The sequence below is a fragment of the Podarcis tiliguerta genome (assembly GCF_965153285.1).
Source record: "Podarcis tiliguerta genome assembly, chromosome: 2".
Taxonomy (NCBI): Eukaryota; Metazoa; Chordata; class Lepidosauria; order Squamata; family Lacertidae; genus Podarcis; species Podarcis tiliguerta.
This window is the reverse complement of record NC_139535.1, coordinates 68,424,211-68,443,153: the sequence shown is the minus strand read 5'-3', so window position 1 is coordinate 68,443,153 and position 18,943 is coordinate 68,424,211. Positions and strand designations below refer to the sequence as shown.

Genomic DNA, 18,943 nt, shown 5'->3' with positions numbered 1-18,943 from the left:
GAGAGCCATGGTTAATGGGATCCAAATAAACAGGATTCAAAAGCCAACTTTATACCAGCTCATGCATATTCTGGCTTATTTTCCAGTTTTGCATGCCAGACTTGAAATCTATATATATTACATATATTAGAAGACTTGTAGTGCTGCATCACAACCCTTTATTTGCATGAAGTCAAATAATAACCCCTATGGGACGATTTGCATGAAATCAGGATAGAGGAAAGGAGCAAAAAAGAAAGTAGAAGATGGACACACAGGAAAATGGAAGCTTTAACAACAGCAGAGGTTTGAGTAAAGCAGAGATGGAACCAAACTGAGGGAGGAAAGTGGTGATTTTAAACAGTGGCAGAGATTTGAGTAGAGTGGCAGTTTGAAACGTTTTGAGTACAGTGAAAATGAAACTGGGAAAGGTTCTGTTGCATTAACTTTTTGGTGTTTTCCTCTCTATTTTCCTTATCTGCTATTTCTCCATGTTAAAACTATTAGGAGTTGGGGTTTTTTTAAACACCTCAGTGTGCCCTTCTTCCTGATTTACTTAAACCTCTGATGTTGTTTAAAACTTCATTTCAGTGACCCTCTATTCCTGCTTTACTTTAAATTTCTGCCGTTGTTTGAGTATAGCGAGAAGAAAGAAGCAATGAGGGGGAGGAATGGCTGCTTTAACCTTCTTCCTCTTCCATTCCTTGGCTGCCTGATGTGATATAGATCCCTCAAATATTCCACAGTACCTTCCCACAAAGCATTTCACCCTTGGTACCGCATGTTTCCTTATTGAAGTTCCATATTCAATATAGTAATTTAGAAGATATGCCAATATTTGGACAACATCCTTCAACTGAATTTAACTTTTCCTCACTAAACAAGCTGACAGGCTAGTTCCTTACGATTCTGTTACTCTAAAAGATGCAGTAGCATGTATCATTATGGGATGTGTGCTCCAAGGGAGCTGCAGAATAGGAGAGAGAAGAAGGCATGGATATTGAGTGATCTGTGTTCAAGAGAGAGCTGAAAAAGTGGGAAGAGTAAAGGGAAAAAAGGAGTGCATGTGGCAAAAAGGAGGTAATAGGAAGCATAGGCATGGGGTTAAAGGTGAAAGCAAGGAAATGAAAGGTTCTGCAAAATACGAGGGGAAGGGGAAGCTCTAGGCTCTTAAAGGGGGGGGGAAGGGCAGGGGCTTGGTAAGCAGAGTGAGCAGGGGCACAGTACCTAGTACATTTATAGTATTTCATTTATATTTTTACCATATTAATGAACACCCTTAAAAAGTAATTTAATGTTTCATTTTTTTCTTCTATGAAAGGTTTAACATGTGCATTTACAAGGAGCAGTTTACAAATAGTAAATGTGTATTTTGCTAAACATTAAAGTAAGCCTTTAAATTGCACATTTCTTAGCATAGTAAATAGGAATAAATTTTCACTGGTGAGATCCAGTATAGAGACTCTTGTGTCAGCATGACAAGACCAGTTGCTGTTTTGACAGTCTATAGTGGGAGTAAACTGAGCTGTCACATTTTTGCATGCATGAAGCTATTAAAGCCACACTTAGATCTCCTTGTATTGCAGGAGTATGACATCTACAATACTTCAGCCTTATGTTCATTTTGTCAGTAAGGTTTATTGACATTATCTTGTACTGTTCCTGCAGGGAATGTTTTTATTACTTGCTGTATTATTATCTTAATCCTGTAAGTGGCTTGTTAAATCATTGTGGTGGTCTGTGAAAGATAGCTGCACTTATTTAATGTGAGATCATCAAACTTTGTGGTTGTTTCATTTTAGAATGCAGAGGAAAGCCGAGGCGTTGAAAGCAAGAAAACTAAACTAGAAGAAAAGGCTCCTTCAGCGCACAAAACTTCCAGTAACAGAGAGTGAGTGCCTGTTTACACTATGTAAGATCCGAAATGCATGAAGCAGAAGGTTTGCTCGGAGCACACAGTTTTAAAAGCGGTCCATTTGCACACAAAGTTCCAGGTTTTGTTTGATCAGTTACCCCTGCAGAATTGTCAGATTGCTTTCTTTAAAAGAAATCTCAATTTTGGGTTGACACAGCACTTGTTCAAAGGTAAAGTTAGGGGGAAAATGTATACCTGCTTTTAGCAAGTATTTCTTATAAAAAAGCTGCCATGTCAAATGCCCCACCACACATATAACATTTGGTAGTTTAAATTGCAATTTCTCCATTCTGAAGAGACAGCTTATAAGAGCTCCAATTTTTTTGTAAGTTTGCACCTTTCTGGATCATAGCTCGTTATCTCTACCTTTTTAGATCAGGGGTCACCATCCTTTTTCAAACAGTGGGCATATTTGAATTTTGAGAATGCTTTGGGCACCTGTCCCAAAATGGCCGTGGGCCACTGGTTGACCACCGTTGCTGTAAAGCGGGGCCTGGGCCACCTGTAGCCCTCCAAATGTTGCTGCACTGCAACCCCCATCATCTCTATTCATTTGCATCAAACAACATCTGGGGACAGGCTCCGATTGGTTGGTTTTTCTGTTTAATGTTGTACTTTTAGAGCTGCCATATTTTCTTCATTCTTACACGGGATATTTTTGCTAGTGGCACTTGAAGCATGGAATAGGTTTCCATAGGTTCATGGTTACAGTAACTTGCATTGGTTAATATTTTTATCCCTTCCCTGTGGGGCAGATCATCAAAGCAGAGTGCTGTTAAGGAGAAGGATCTTCTTCCGTCTCCAGCCACAACCCCAGCCACCCAGAAAGATTCCAAGCAAGAGCATGGGTCTCGGAAGAGAACCGTCAGTCAGTCGTCTTCCTTGAAATCGAGCAGTAACAATAACAAGGAGAGTAGCAGCAGCAAAGGTAGCTCTTCTAAACAAAAGAAGACTGAAGGGAAGGCCTCAAGTAATACCAAGGAAGCAAAGGTAAAAAGATTATACTTCCATCATAGTTTTCCATTGTCCATAACCTTTCGTTTGCACTTTTTGTAAAACCAAGCAAATAAGCCCTCTTCAGAAGAAACCCTTACATGTTGAACAAAAAATGGGAGCAGGGCTGCATTGACTGACCTGACCTATGCATGCTAGCTTGGCCTGCCCTCTTGTCCATGCCTACATCACAAACGTTTGCAAGGAGGTAACCTTCCTGTGTACTCTTGTACCAGCAAAGGCATCCATGTAATCTGGAACCAGTAGAATTTCAGGTTGCATGGATGCCTTTGTTAGTACAGCTGTAAGCACAAAGGGTTCCTCTTTGCAGACATTCATGCTATATGCTTTGTTTTCCACTCAGACATTGTAGGAGTATTTGACTGTTTTGTCTGGCTAAGGCTAGAATTTCACAGCTTTTGAGTTCTCTAACTGAGACATGACAGCTTGGAGTTTATAAGATACCTGTTAGAGCAGGGTGGTCCAATGTGTGGCCCAGGGGGTGTATATGACCCGCAATGCCTTTTGGTGTTCCCCCGGCAACATTTGATGTCCCCTGCAAAGGAGAAGGTGTGAGGGCTCTGACAGGGTTTTTAGAGTCTTCTCATCTCCTTTCCAAATCCTAGTTAGTGCTTTCTCAGCTTTGGGAATGAGGTAGGAGGACTCTAGGACCCTGCCAGAGCCTCGCAGCTCCTTCCCAAAGTGCAGCGCTCTTTTACTGGGATTTGGGAAGGCTGCACAAGGGCTGGTTGGGCAGGGGGTTCAGATTTTGGCCTTGCTTCCCCCCACTGCACGTAACAAGGCAGTGTGCAGCCCGTGGATTGTATGCTGAAGTAAACTTGATATGAAAAGTTGTACCACCCTGTGTTAGAGGAACCTTTGAGGACATGAGCACACCTTTAAGTAGACAACAAAGTTGATATGTTGCATGCCGGTAGTTCCTAGACTGCAAATGTTTCTCTGAATTAGAGGTTTCCTGTTCATCAGTGGTCAGTGTTTCATTAATAGGAACATAGTAGTAGATAAACTAGTAAGTGAAAGTAAATTTGCTTATGCCTCAAGCAAAACTAGAGCCTTGTAGAAACTAGGACAATGGGAGGACCTCAGAAAGTAAACAAGTGGCTAGATATTTCACCAAGGAATGTAGCTGCAAAAGTCTTGATTTTTTGAGCCAAGTAGAGTTGGACTAAACAGTGCTTTCACGGGGGAAATTCCAAAGAGCTTGTGTATGTGGCAGGAGTTGGTTTTTAATAGATTTTTTGGCACCCTTCTTTTAAGCCTACACTGAGTCATGTCTGGACCAATTTAAAATTAGGGTAATTAGTATCCCCTCATAGTTCTGCTGGGTTTTAATAATTCTCCTGCTAGGGTAGCATTGATGTGTTCTATTAATGCATTAGCCTAGTTGGCTGAGTTTCATTATTGAAGCAGAATTTGGTTTATCTGTTTTGTAAACAGATTTAACATACAGATGATGATTGAAAGAAAAACTAAAGTTGAATAGAAAGAAGACTGTAGACTCTCTTCATATATTAAAAGGGCAGTGTGATGCTTCTTGCTCCCCATGTCCCCTGTGAACCCGGTTCCAGGTGAACCCTTAGGAGTCTCACGCTAGAGGGTTTTTCTTTTTTCCGTCATCATGCTTCGCTGTTTCCTTGGTTTATCAGTGCCATTGGCACTGATCCTTTGTAACCCCCTGCCTTGGTTTTCCCCCTCTCATGGAGGAAGTACAAGCCAGTTAAACTTGTGTTGTATGAAGCTCCTTCCCTTCCTTTTACACCTTCTAACTCTCATTTTCCTCGTGACTTCACACAGAATCGCAGGTTCAAGTGCGCACACAAGGTTTCTCTCTCTCGGTTTCATTCCTTGTAACCTTTCGATTTGCGTGCTTTCACACCCCAACTCCATACCTTTCTCTGCCTCTAGCTGTTTTTCTCTACATTCCTCACTTACAAGCTCTTTCCCCGCTGCTTCTCCCAGCAGCCAATCAGCCCGTTCCCCCCCCCTTCCTTTTCCCTCTCTCTGTGCCTACAAGCACACACAGTTGTTTGTTCTGCTGGGTTTCCCTCTTTTTGCTTCCACTTCCCTCCAGAGTCTCTCGCTGTTGGTGAGCTTTAGGATCCACCCCGCTGGCTGTTTGTGGCTCTTTAATCCTGACAGGGTGGGACAGGTCAGCGCCCTCAAAGCCCTTGACACCCCCCAGCCTCCCAGCTGGGCCCCTCCCTTCCCGGGCAGATTGACAGCTAGAAAGACTGCTTCTCTGCTGCCGCCTCTACTCACAAGCACAAAAGTACGGGAGGAACAGAGAGGTGCAAAAAGCCCTAGGAGCGGGGTTGGCACATTGCACCTCTGCCTTACTGTGATGTATTTTAAGTTCAAGTTCAATAGGGGAAACAGCTGTTGGAGGGTTGGAAGAAGGAGCGAGACATAACAGTGATTACGGAGAACTGTTGGGGACGTGGGAGCAGTGATAAGAATGGTGGGCATCTGAAAAGTTTGCTGTTGTTATTAGATTTCAGAACTTTGGCCACCCTGGAACTTGTAGCTTTCTTTGGAAAAAAGTGCTGCACTTTGTCTGGAAAGTAAAATATCTTTGGTTGTATGCTGCACTGTTACATAATGGCAATATTCAGCCGTTGCTCAGGCATCTGACTGTAATTTGATCCTTCCTGCATAGTTCTACTGCAGCATAGGTTGGAACAGCACTGAGAACGAGACCTAACAAAGCTGTATAGCTGTGAGCATTAGAAAATGCCAAATAAATTGTATTAATTAATTATATGCAAACAATAACAATTGAGTTCCTAATTGAAAAGTGCCCCTGTTGTGTTTTGAATCTGTTGGAGTCCATATGGCAACAACTGTGTCGGTCAAACTGTATATGTGGTAAACATGAATGACGGTACACATCTGGATTGCATTTAGCCAGCCTGAGCTCAGCAAGTGAAGCACAAGCAGTGAATATTTGTTCGCCAAAAATCAGTGTTTTAACTAATTGTGGTCTGTTTTCTTTCAAGGAGAAGCTTTTAAATAATTCTTCAAACTGCCCTTCTGCCTCCACCATGACTACAGATAACTCGAAGTCCCGGAGAGCAAAGCTAGTGTTTGATGACAGGTGAGAACAGATAGAAGTCAGGCAGTTGGTATCTATGTTACCAAGAATGTGTGATGAATATTTATACTGACATCTGTGTGTCGTCCATTTTAGTCTTTTTGCTCTGTCTTTCTGACATGATAGTTTGGGTACCTTTGCACTCATCTGTTGCAAGGAGTTACAGCTGCCAGGAGTGAAATGCAGCATGATGCCGTCTGTTTCTGCAAACCTGCAGATCTTCTCTGAGCTGAATTAGTTCCCCTCTCCTCCCAAAAATACACTGTTCTCCTGAGAAGGGGCACAGCATATGCTTTGCATGAGAAGGGTCCCAGGTTCAATCCCAGACATTTCCTTCAGGGAGAAAGATTCCTGCCTGAAACCCTGGAGAGCTTCTGCCAGTCATTATAGATCAGGGGCTGGGACCACCAGCCTGCAGCCCAATCTTGGCCTGCCAGAAGATCCACTTTGGCCCACAAGGCCATTTCCCTTAAACCATGCCCACCAGTCCAAACATGGTTTGTTGTGGAATTGAAGGCCAGTACTATGTATCTGCTGTGCAAAGCTAGTAACACAGACCCAAACCAGTACCAAACCAAACGTCATTCCTTTGCCTCCAGTACAGCGAGAACACATTGTAAGCTAAAGTGCCACTGTGTGGATGCAATGCATTGTGCCAGTGCAGGAGGGGTGTGTTGTGAGCATTGTCAGGCCAGGAAATTAGGGCTTCTCACACTGTATACTGCATGCTGCTAGAGCAGCTTAGAGCTCCTAGATAACCCTCCATAAATGGGAGAGGCACCAAAGGGTAAGACTGCTCTGATATTATCAGTCTCACAGGTTTTCATTTTATGTTGCAGGACTTACTCAGCAGATCACTACTTGCAAGAAGCAAAGAAATTGAAGCACAATGCTGATGCATTGGTAAGGGAAATGCTAAACTGTTGTTTACTTAGAGGCATTGCTTATTGTCCTAGGTTGGCATGATCCCCCCCCCCCTGACTATTTTGCCTGACACTGTAGTAGTAATCCTAACTTTTATGAGTTGATTGTCAAAAGGCTTTATATTTCTTTAGTCTGACAGGTTTGAGAAAGCTGTGTACTACCTTGATGCCGTCGTGTCGTTCATTGAATGTGGGAATGCATTAGAGAAAAATGCTCAGGAATCAAAGTCCCCGTTCCCTATGTATTCTGAAACTGTGGAGCTGATCAAGTAAGTGATACAGAACATGCAACAAGCATTGTCATAAAAATGGGGTTTGGGAGCTCTGGCGCAAGTGCCTTAGTAAAACATTGAACAAAAATATTCCACTCTCGGTATTTTTCATCTTGGGGTTAACTGCAGATTTTTTGGCGCAAAGAATAAAGCACAGACCTCACATTTTTTCATTAAAGAATTGTGAATAAGAATGGAATGTTTTGACCTGACAGTTGCTTACATTATTTTTTGGTTGTAGGTACACTATGAAACTGAAGAATTACTCAGCACCAGATGCTACTGCAGCAGACAAAAGGCTAGCAGTGCTGTGGTATGTACAGTTTGAGCAATTACAGTTAAATAGCTTTGAAGGCAGACTATACCTGTATAATATACATTTTGTGATAAGGAAAAAACCAAAGCTTACTATCTAGCCTAATACTGTTTGTTCTTGACTGGCAACAGCTCTTCAAGATGTCAAGGAGAAGTCCACACTTCTACTTGGGATTTAGTATCACTTTAATCTTCTTTGAATTCAACTGTTCTAGTACTCCTGGTTATGTTACAGAAGTGCACTGTACATTTCCCATCACATAGCTGTTATTATTTGTACTGCCATTGGCAATATTCCAAAGTAATAATTAGTTTACTGTAGTCACTTCATTATTATGTACAATAAAATAATGCATTTAGTATTTTACACCACCCCCCCGACCGATTTTTGGTTAGTCATGTCGTGTTTTATTATTTGTTTGCACAATTTCATAACAAGAAAATTATATATATAATAATTAAAGTGATGGTGTTATTTCTTTTACTAGTCTTAGATGCCAGTCCCTGTTATACTTAAGACTTTTCAAACTGAAGAAGGAGAGTGCCCTGAAGTATTCCAAGACATTGACTGAACATCTAAAGGTAAAAAACATGTTCATTGTAGCTTTGGAAAGAAATTGTCTAACCCAAAGGGTTATTCATTGTGATCACCATGCTTCTCTATGCATGAATTTTTTTTTGGGGGGGGGGGGAGCGGTGTAGTTAAACTTGATGAATTGTGTAAGAAAGACATTTTGTATTAGGTGACTAATAAATTGAATGAAGAATAATAACTCCCATTATCCCTGACACCTGGCATCAACATACTTGGTGACTGCTGTATTTTCCAGATTTTATTGTACAATTTATTGAATGGGTTGTTTTTCCTCAACAGAATTCCTATAACAATTCTCAAGCACCATCACCTGGTATGGGAAGGTAAGTGTTTCTTTTATACACAGTACTAGGTTGTATCCAATGATGCCATTCAGAAAGGCTTCCGTCAGCAGAACAGGGAGGAAAGCATTTTTCAGCAATTACTCCTCCATTCTGTGCTCCATAGTCGTCTCTGGAAAGCCACACAAGCTTCTGGAGCAGATTGGGGGTTTGGTGCAGCAGCATGAGGAAACACTGAAAATTACTATCCTCCCAGTCAGTTGAACAGCACTGTTGGATACAACCAAAATGAGAAATCTAGCTGTTGATACTTGGATCATCATCAGATAAGTGGTGGTTTCTGTGTTCTCTCATATTCCTTCATATTCTCTAAGGGTCTGTGCACTGTTGCATTCTGAGGCTTTAATATGGTAGACTTTTTTTCTTACAGAAAAAGATGCAGATTTTCATGATTTAGTTCCATTTCTCAAAGGACTGTACTCCCACAAATTGAGAGGGAAACGCACTAATAATTAACTGACAAGATTATCACAACATTAATATTACTCGTAGCACTTACTGGAAGTGCTACATGGTTTAAATAAGAGTTTGCACACTTGGGTCTAGTAGCAATAATATATTGGCAATATTTTTTGTATATAGTGTTACACAAACCTCCAGGAAGAGTTAGCCCCCCTTGCGTCAGGGTGTATGAATGCAAAAGGATGCTATATGGGTGGTTAATCCCATATCTAGCATCCTGGACTGTGCACAATGTGATATGTGCTGAATTAGATCCATAAGTAATGGGTGACGTCAATTTTAATAGTTCTAATTGTCCCTATAGAGTGAATGTCAATATAGTTTTAATATTACATAATTTTTGTCAGTATCACATGCCTTCTCTTTTGGCTTAATGTTGATGGTGGCAAACAAATGTGTGTGATCTTTTTAATTATTAGCAAACCAGTCAGCATGCCGTCTCCAGTCTCTCCGAAGTTGTCTCCGGGAAATTCAGGAAATTACTCTTCAGGGTCAACCAACCCTTCAGGGAGCACATCTTCAGTTACTATTCCACAACGGATACACCAGATGGCAGCCAGCTATGTCCAGGTTACATCCAATTTTCTGTATGCCACTGAAATTTGGGACCAAGCTGATCAGCTTGCTAGAGAGCAAAAGGGTAAGACTTGGCTGCATTCATCTACCATCAGGTCTAGTCACATAGACCATGACATTTAAAGTTTTTTTTTTAAAAAATCAGTACTTAAATTATTGATGGTACTAGTTCACTTAAGACAGTAAAATGTCTGTACTTTCATTGGTACATTCCATGACCTCAAGAGACCCATGCCTCTCCCCAGCCCATATACTTTAAAAAGGGGGGAAAGAAGGAAAATTAAATAACTGAAACCAATAACACTGAGCCCCTAAGAAGCCATCCTCAGGCATTTTCTGGAGCACTTGAGCTGCAAAATGGGGGCTGGTGGCAGAGTCAAGCTTCATCCCCAAGCGTGCAAGCTACTCTTCAGATGCACAGATCAGAAGTGGGTTTTGAGCTCATTCAGTAGAACACACTTAGAAACCCTCCCACAAACAGGAACCCTGTCTTGTCAGATCACAGGGAGAGTTTCCAAGCTCATTAAACCCTCGTCAGACTCTCACTTGTCTGGAGGACCAGCCGGTAAGGCCAGTGGATGTTAGGAGACAGCTCCATCCCCATTGTTACAGCTCATGTATTCAGCTGTCTGCAGTGGCTCCCCATTCATAGAAGCTCACCCCAGGGAGTTTCGTCAGCACCTTCACATATATATACATATATATATATATGAATGACACCAGGTGAAAATGTTCCACTTCAACCAGGCCTTTGGCTGATTAATATTCTATGGCCTTTTAAATATGTTGTATGTTTGTGGGAGGGGGGTTTATTGTTTTGTATTCTAACCTTTTATTTGTGCTTTTATCCTTCCTGTATTTTTATCTTGTGAACTGTTATGAGATCTTCAGTTGAAAGGGTGTGGGTGGGTGCCTGCGCACGCACACACATATCAATATTTTTTTCCTATATACATATGTGAAGTGTTCTGAGGCTTAGAGAAAATTGACCAATATTAGAACGTTTTGTTTGAATGTTATATGAAACTTTGAGCACTTTGTTCTATCTAAAGTACACTAAGATCCCACTCTGTGAACACTTATTATACAAACCTTCAGTTATCTGCACTTGAAAGATTTCTACCCTACTATCACTAAATAAACGTCTGATTCAGATGCCCCAACATACAAATCAGTTAGCAGTTGCTCAGAGCCCGGAAAGGTTCTCTGACTGAGTTCCCATTCCTTGCTTTTTTATTTTGTTTAGCATTGAAGTCAGAAAAAATACAATTTTAATGTGAATTTTCCATCGTTTTAATCTTGGGGAATATGTTGCGTAAAGGTATTATTTCAATCTGGTTGCTTCTTCTTTTCTGCAGAATTCTTTGCTGAACTGGATAAAGTGATGGGCCCTTTGATCTTTAATGCAAGTGTCATGACAGACCTAGTACGTTACACAAGACAGGGACTGCATTGGTTGCGTTTGGATGCCAAGTGATAACTGGACTGAGGAAATCTAAAGCATAGAAGATACTTTTCTTGCTGCCTCTGATTTTTTTTTCAACACTGTGTCATAAAAAAATAAGGAAGACTGCCATAATGCATTGCTTAGTGGACTCTGAGATTAAGGAATGCTTTCATGTGTCTCCCAGCATCATGTGTTTGAGAACCTCCCAACCATCATGTTAATGAACTTTTTCAGTTGTTCCATTTTTAAGGTATTTAAAAAATAGTTTAAACTCTGCAACGTTTTAATGTAAGATGGATTCATTGAGCTGCAATTGGATTGGAATTCTAGTAATTATGCCTAACAAATCTGTTTTAAAACCTATTTATTTTAATTTGTTTTTGAAAGCTCTATTTGAGGGCTTTTTTAAGATTTAGCAATTTTTCCTATAAATTTTACCTGATCAAGTACTTAGTGAAGATAAAATGTAGACACTTTATTTAAGTATTTTGTGAGCTTTGTTATTCTGTAATGTCTTGTGGTGGTAGAGCTTGTAAGAGAAAGTCAGGGTTGATAGATTCTAAAGTGTAGGGACATATTTTCATGAATATCTCAGTTAAACCCCTAAATGACAGCCACAGGTTTATTATTGTACTAAGTTCCAAGGATGTTGTTCTATACATTAAGCCATTTTATTTAAGTGAGATGTAAAAAAAAATAATCTCTATGGACACTTAGCTTCAAAACACATGTCTTAACACTAATAATATGAAAACCTTCTAGGAAGTTGCATTTAATGCAATATCAAAGTGATGTGGGTCTCACAATTGAGCTTCAGTCTGCAGGTGTAGACCAGGAATGGTTTCAAATGGACAATCTTGTGCTTTGGTGCAGCCTCTGTTTCCTTGCTTGACTTTATTAGACACTGAAGCCACTAACTCACTCCTACATAGAAGTGATGCTTGTCCATTTCCAGTGGTAAATCAGAAAATGTGAGCAGTAACTAAACACCCTTGGGTTTCTCATGGTTAGGTGTACGCAGTGAGCAACATGGGGTTGAAAGTAGACCTATGATTACAGGGACATTTTAAACTGTTAACGTCCAGTTGCTTTAAAATCTTGCTTTTACCCCATTTTATGACACCTTCCTTAATGTTAAGTGTTTGTGATGGGAACAGAATCTTTAATTTTCAAGGAAATAACTGTGATCAGCAAAAATCATGCGTGGAATTCTAAGTGACTGCTTTAAGGTTACTAACCAGAGCACCTTTCCATAGAAGGTGCCTGCCTGACGAAAAGAATACTGCTTAGCATCCCTAACATGTCTGGTGTGCCTTATGCCTTTTTAGACGAAGATTTTGAATACTGTTTACAAGAGGTTTTCCACTTAGGACCTGGTATCCTGTATCCAGTTGGTCTCCTGCAGTACTTTGGTAAAATTCCACTTCCTTTTCCTGATAACTAGTGGCTGTCATTTGTTGAGAATACACACATTGGTTGTTCGTTAGAGTCAAACTCTGAACCCCTCTCAGTGTGGGGTTGTGGAATGCTGCTTTACCTGCCCTTGTCCCTGAACCCTACCCCAGATGTAAATGTGCATGTTCAAGAAAATGATTGCACTAAATTTATGTCTAGCTGTATAGCTATGTGCCAAAATGATGGCGAACGTTGAAAGAAGGAATAGAATTCTACATTGATTAGTACTGCAGTGTGTCCTTGGGACGTTGAGAAACTTCATAAATTATAGTCACTAAACTATAGCTTGCATAGTCAACGGAGCCTTGTGTTCGGATGTTTTGTACTTCAAGGAATGCACAGGTTCTCTTACCTTGATACTTTGAATTGTTTCCGATGAAATCAACTATCCCTTGGTTCTGTATTCACAATCATTAATGCTGTTTACTGTTGCACTCTTATCCACAAGAGTGCATTGTAAGAGTGGAGGGAAAAATACGAAGTCGCACCCATGCATACAGAAGATGATAAATCAAACAATATTTGAGAAAATGATGCAGCCTAGGATGATTTACTGTGGGCAAACTGAATTTCAGTTAAGCAGTAATGGGTGATGATGTATGAAATGGCTACATATTCTTTTGGTGTCGCTGTTTGGCCAGTGCAAATACAACTGCTGTCATATGGAACCTTCTTTAAACCACTTCCTTGGCAAGCAGTTTATTGTGTATGTGCCCGGCACACAGACTAAGAGAGTTTCAGATTATTTTTTAAAAAATAAAAAGAAATGGTTTCTGTGGTCCATTTCATGTGAGCTGCTTGTGTAGAGGTACCAGTCTCGTGAAGCAGTTTTAAAGCAGGCACGTTTTCATGTGCTTTGGTCCCAAGAGGTACAGCACAGATGCTAACTCAGATCCAATGGGTAGGTTTTTCCTTAACATTCAGAAGTGCCTGGCACACTTATTGTACCGAAGCCTCTACACTGTTAGCAGGAGTTGGATTACAAGCTCACTTGCTGTCTAGTGCTGCAGTGATCAGCAGGGTGATTTGGCTTGGTTTTGTACCCAGTTACCATAACTGCCAGTGGGAAAATCTCTCATTTTTTTAAAAAAACATGGTTTTCAGAAGTAGAATACTCTATATCAGATTGGATTTTTTTAAAAGAAGCTTCTTCAGATGAATCCTAGACATTTGTATGTTTAATAATTTAGCAAGGCCTCTGTAGTTTTAAATGTATACCTAAGCTAGCAAGCATTATCTTTTGTAATATATGCCTCCCAGAGGTATTATTTGTATTTCCTAAATATGCGCAGTTCTTTTCCTTCATGAATGCAAACTGTCTAGCAGTTTCCAGCCAGTTAAATTAGGAGTAGACAAAATTTCAAAAGGCCATCGAACTTGGAATTCCTTTGTCTCTGAAGTGCATGAGTAATTTGCCAAAGTTAATTGTTAAATGCAAACACATCATGAGCTTTTCCTTCTCTTCTCAAAGAGCAAAAGCAAGCTTAACATCTGCCCTTAAGATGCATTATGTGTATATTTTGAGCACTGGCACTGGCATTGTGCTGTTGTCTTTGTGTGGAAACTCTGGAATACGGGGTTTTATGGTTGTGTATTTACACATATCAATGTTGCTGTGTATCCCAGTGATGAGCCTTTTAGAACTGCTTAATAGTCGGACTAGGCTTGCTCAGGTGTTCAAGTAATTCTGAATTTTCTCTCAAAAGTTGCAGGGTCATAGGAGAGCAATTCATGAATGGTGGCACGAGATCCACCAGTGGAATTCTTTAGGTGTTTCACCAGCCTGCTGGCAGTGAGTGGGTGAGACACTGTAGCATTAGAAGCTACAAATGTTTCACTTCATCAGTCGATTCTGACTAGCACGTCCCCAAACTATAGATCAGTTCTGATGGCAGATCCCCTTAATAAAATGCCTAGGAAACACTGACCTTGTTGACACTTAGCTACTTCATTTTGTATCTTAAATGAACATTCAGGGTACCAGACTAAGATGACCCAGCGTGTTCAGTTCAATATGATTTAAATCTCTTGGCTGTAAAGCAGAGCAAGTGGCTCTTGACCTTTGACAGCAGTATGCAATTTGTAATATACATGTTTCTAATACATATATCTACATACATATATAAATGAATGAACTCAAGTCTGTCCAAAGTTTGTTATACTTGTGTTAGGTTATAGTACAGCTGACTATATCAATATATTTATTGAGTGCTGAGCCATCCTCATTTTGGTGATGGTGATAAACTTTGCATATTATGCTGGAGTGCTATCAGTTTCTTTTAGATTATTGAAGCTTGATTGCTGTGATACACGAGAAACCCTGTAGTGTGTGTTATGAGCAGCCACAGCAGGTAGGGAGTCTGGATATAATGGAGGGATTGCCAAAGGCAAGTAAGATATAGCTGTCGGCAGATAACCACGAAGCTTGCCAAATCTGGCAAATATCGGGAAAGACTACTTTTGCTATATATAGTAACATTTCCCTGCACTGTAAACTTTGCAGTATTTTTTATTAAGGGGGTTTCGATGGACCTGAGCAAATCAAGTCTGAATACATTTTACCCATACAAGAAGTAAGCAACAACCAGACCACATGGCAGAGTCCAGAATGGCAAATATTTCATAAATATTTGCGTCCAGGACAGAATGACGTTAAATTGAGTGGAAATCAGTATTGTGGGAAGTTTGGGTTTTTGGTAGCTAAGTTAATGTTGGAGATCTTTCAACAGAGTGTAGCCAAAGCTTTTACTAGTGTGCTCTATTCAGCAACTTTCCCCCAAGACCTAGAAAATGCAGGTTAACTGTACAGAGTATGAGAAATCAGTTTCGTTATTTTGGGTGGGTACTGGGGTGCTTACGGCATTTTAAAAATAGCAGTTATGGGAAATGGGTTGATTGTAACATTCTCACTGGAGTCAAGACTTTTGTAGAAACCCGAGTGTTTTTACAAAATGGCTTCTCCCGATTCATCGAGGCTTTAGGCAAACTCAGCCGAAGGCCTTTTGTTGCTTCCCGCTCAGATTAATTGTCAAAGTGGATCTAATTTTGGCTTGTCTTCCCAATTCCATGTGTAGATGTATTGACCACACATTTGTTTCTGGTAATGTAACTGAACAGAACTGGTGCTGGCAAATTGGGCTCAGACGTTTCCTTTCTCCTAGTTCATAGATCACATCAGTATTGGCAGCCAACATTCCAAGATGGTTGCACTAAAATAACATAGAACTTGGCTTCATGAGCCAGGCCAAAAGCCTCTGCAAGCACAGTTGCTGGCATATGTCTCTGGTTCCATTTTTAAATGGTTTTAAGAAGTTTTGTATATGGAGGATAAAGTGCTTATATATTTATTAAAGATCCTTTATCATATTTGAAATTACTTGGTAAAGGTGGCTTTTCTTTTCCTTTTGGGGGCAAATGTGTTGGGAGGGGGAAGTTGTTTTTAACCTTTGGCTTATCAATTAAAAAATATAAAAAAAATCCCTTCTTGAGCATGCAGCTTGGTACTGAACACAATTGGCAGGATGGCTCTCTGTTGTATGCTTTGTACATGACATGTCCATGTCTTATACATTTTGTTACTTATCAATGTATTAGTCATCTGTTTTCAACCAAAACTAAACTTTTAAAACAAAACTGTGACCCCCCCCTTTACTTTGCAATATATTTGAAATTTCAAAAGGGTACTTTGGGGCTCCAAATTAGGATTTCTAAGTCAGTATGTGCATTTCACGTATGTTAATGGTGAGCAAAGTATTATATACTAACTAGATTTCCCCCCCACATCTGTATAGTATATCTATGTATTTTGTGGTATTGAGATTATAGAAAGTTTAGTGTCTGAAATATGCGTTTAATGTGTATTTTTAAACAAATTTATGGCAATTAAATATTTGGAGAAAAGGGTATCACATTTCAATTTGTAAAGATCTTTTTAACTACTGTGTCATTAAAATGCTTTGTACAATGCAAAACTGTAACTGGAGAAACTAAGTTTAATAAATATCAAATAGATTTTCTGTATTAAACTTTATAAGCACTGTGCTTGAATTAATCCTTTTGTATGGGCCTTTCTACAAGAGCATTACACATTGGTTCAGAAAGAATTGTTCTGTTTGAGGATGAGTGGTATGCTGCTCCCATATGTTCCAAGTGGGGAAAACTCCATTTTATGTTTTCAATATGCACATAATTACCAATTCCTTACTATTAAGCCAGTTACATCATTCCCCACCACACAATTAAAGTTTGAAAGGCAAACATTGTAAAAGGGATGGCATCAGTTGTGGTACTGAGGTGCTTATTGCTCTTATGCTTTTTTTGATTTACCAGCGTTGAATAATTGCTTGAGGATTTAATGGGGGGAAACCTATATCATTCCCTTAGCTCCTGTAGAATGGTAAAGGTCTGTAGTTCAGCTTTGCTCAGGGTACTTCCAGGGTATCTTCCCAGACTGGCTTTCCCTTTTGGCTGGCATACAAGGCACATAGCAAAGTGTGTTTGCTTAACAGCTATTTAATGTCTTGCATAGAAAAACATGATAAACAGTACAAAAAATAAGATCGGTTTAAACTACTTGAGCTTCCTCTAAAGGACTGACGATGGAAAGATGTAGCCCAAATTAACATGTGCTTCTGACACATTAAAGTCCTTTGTAGCTGTCCATACAACAGAAGCTTTCATTGAAAATCTTTAAGCACATGATCTCAGGAGAGGTGATAATAAATAAACAGGGAGGAGCATTATCAAAAGCAGCAGCAGTTTCTTCACCTTAGTGAACAATCACTCCTGCGATACTCTTAAAGAACAGTGTTTGTTTCTGAAAAAGAAAAAAGCAATATACAGAGAGGAATTAATATACTTTAATACAGCTCTGTAATATGAAAGCAAAGTTAAATGTGATGGTTTTTATTTTTAAAAAACTGATCGGTGTCTGGTATTCGTCTTAAGGGGAGAGCAAATAGTGTCACCAGCAAACATTTCATTAGCACAGAGTAATTTTGTTTTTAGAACAGCACACCAAAAATAATTTTTTCTTTTAGTTTTTGGTGCTCAGTTGATGTATATTTTCAGGGAATAGTCTAATGACTAGCATAAATATAAATAGCTTTATTGACTAGTCTGTGTTTTACTGTCTTGATCCTAAACTATTTTCACAGTTGACATCTCTATGGTAATTCATCTGGCAATATTTAAAATGTTCCAGAAAATCTAGACTGTATTAAAGGCTCAGTGTAGTTTAAAGTTTATTCAGTTTAAAATGGGACAGTCTAAATTTGCAATTCCTATCATTCTGATTTTTTTAAATTTATTTTTTTGCGGGATTTGGAAGCTCAAAGAGTCACATATGTTCCTCATTTCTGTTCAGGATGACTCAAATGGCTGCCCCAGGCATCACAGAATTCATTTCAAGGAGTGAGATAGAAATTACCTGCATAGTCTTGTGGCGCATTCACTGTTATCCCTGCACGCTGCTCCAATTGGTCTTGAGATCCCTCTCCAGAAGGGTGTCATTCTCTTCGGCCTTAATAGCTGAGAGTTTTCTGGATGCAGAGGGGCACAGTGTGTCTGAAACAGAATTGTAGGCAGCTGTTATATATTTTGTTGAGGTCCATTTAGCTATTAAGCCCTCCTGATTCTCTGCAGAATTTGGCTGAAGTCATTTCTATATGGAAGCTATTGTTTATTGCTGTTTCTGCACAACCGTTCTCCAGACCAGTAGGAATGTCAAAACCTAACACTTCTTACATCCAAAAATACACAACTCACTGGAGTCGTTAAGTACACCGTTTTACTTTCTTTCCAGTACAAGTTACTGGTTGACATTCATTTCTATGGGACAAAAGTAGAGCTTGGGCTGTGTTGCAGTAAAGGCAAAACAGGCCTTTGCCTGGCCTAGTTAACACACACAACCTGTGTGGCAGCACAACATGTCTCCTCCAAAGTCCTTGCAATAGCCAAACCCTCCTTCCAAAAACACATGGCATAATGATGAGCAGAATGCTAATAACAGCTAGCAGTCATGCTGTCTTGATACGGCTGGTAATTCTGGTCTCTGTGAACTTGGCATAGCCAAGCATAAAGACACTTGAAATGCATGCCATGCAAATAAGCTAGCATCTCCCTCCAGTTTGGAATTGAAATACCAGAAGTGTTCTTACCTGAGACAGCAGGACTGAACAAGCGAAGATGACTGCCACAACTTTCAAACACTGCATCATCTTTGGATAGCTGTCCTGCGACAATCGTGTTTCCCAAATGATGTTAAGTCTCTTTCAGACATACTTGTCCAGCTGTTCTGCTTGGACTTTTATAGATGCAAATTGGCATTGCATCAGCTTATTAAAGGAGCAAAGATCACCCTGAGAGGCAAAGGGATTTCATAAGTTAATGTCTACTAAACTGATAGTCCAAGGTCTGTCCTGGAGGCTAAATATATTTACTTTTCCAGCACTTGTACTTTGATCGATGTATCAAACATGCCAACAGCTCCTTTTTTTAAACCTAGATCTCATCCAATGTTTCACGGTGTACCTGCAAAAGGGTCAATGGTCAGAGCAG

At 39.9% G+C, this 18,943-nt stretch overlaps 2 protein-coding genes across 6 annotated transcripts in view; one reads left to right on the top strand and one right to left on the bottom strand.

Annotated features, from left to right (window-relative positions):
* Nucleotides 1-16,415, top strand: part of AFF4 (ALF transcription elongation factor 4) — a gene marked incomplete at its 5' end in the record, with an annotated part of 52,145 nt that extends 35,730 nt beyond the window's left edge. For all 5 annotated transcript variants that reach the window (XM_083427053.1, XM_083427051.1, XM_083427050.1 and 2 more), the window contains 10 exons: nt 1,782-1,870; nt 2,650-2,884; nt 5,905-6,002; nt 6,839-6,902; nt 7,055-7,191; nt 7,436-7,507; nt 7,998-8,091; nt 8,384-8,427; nt 9,327-9,547; nt 10,842-16,415. In XM_083427053.1, coding sequence (XP_083283179.1) covers nt 1,782-1,870; nt 2,650-2,884; nt 5,905-6,002; nt 6,839-6,902; nt 7,055-7,191; nt 7,436-7,507; nt 7,998-8,091; nt 8,384-8,427; nt 9,327-9,547; nt 10,842-10,960 — 1,173 coding nt within the window. In that variant the 3' untranslated portion in view covers nt 10,961-16,415. The remainder of the gene's footprint in view (nt 1-1,781; nt 1,871-2,649; nt 2,885-5,904; nt 6,003-6,838; nt 6,903-7,054; nt 7,192-7,435; nt 7,508-7,997; nt 8,092-8,383; nt 8,428-9,326; nt 9,548-10,841) is intronic.
* On the bottom strand, nt 13,143-18,704 carry LEAP2 (liver enriched antimicrobial peptide 2). Its single transcript, XM_083427069.1, has 3 exons — nt 18,544-18,704; nt 17,814-17,950; nt 13,143-17,201 (listed from the first exon to the last, which is right to left on the bottom strand). The coding sequence occupies exons 1-3, from the start codon at nt 18,601-18,603 to the stop codon at nt 17,165-17,167; spliced, it is 234 nt and encodes a 77-aa protein (XP_083283195.1). The 5' UTR covers nt 18,604-18,704; the 3' UTR covers nt 13,143-17,164.
* Between the last annotated feature and the right edge of the window lie 239 nt (nt 18,705-18,943).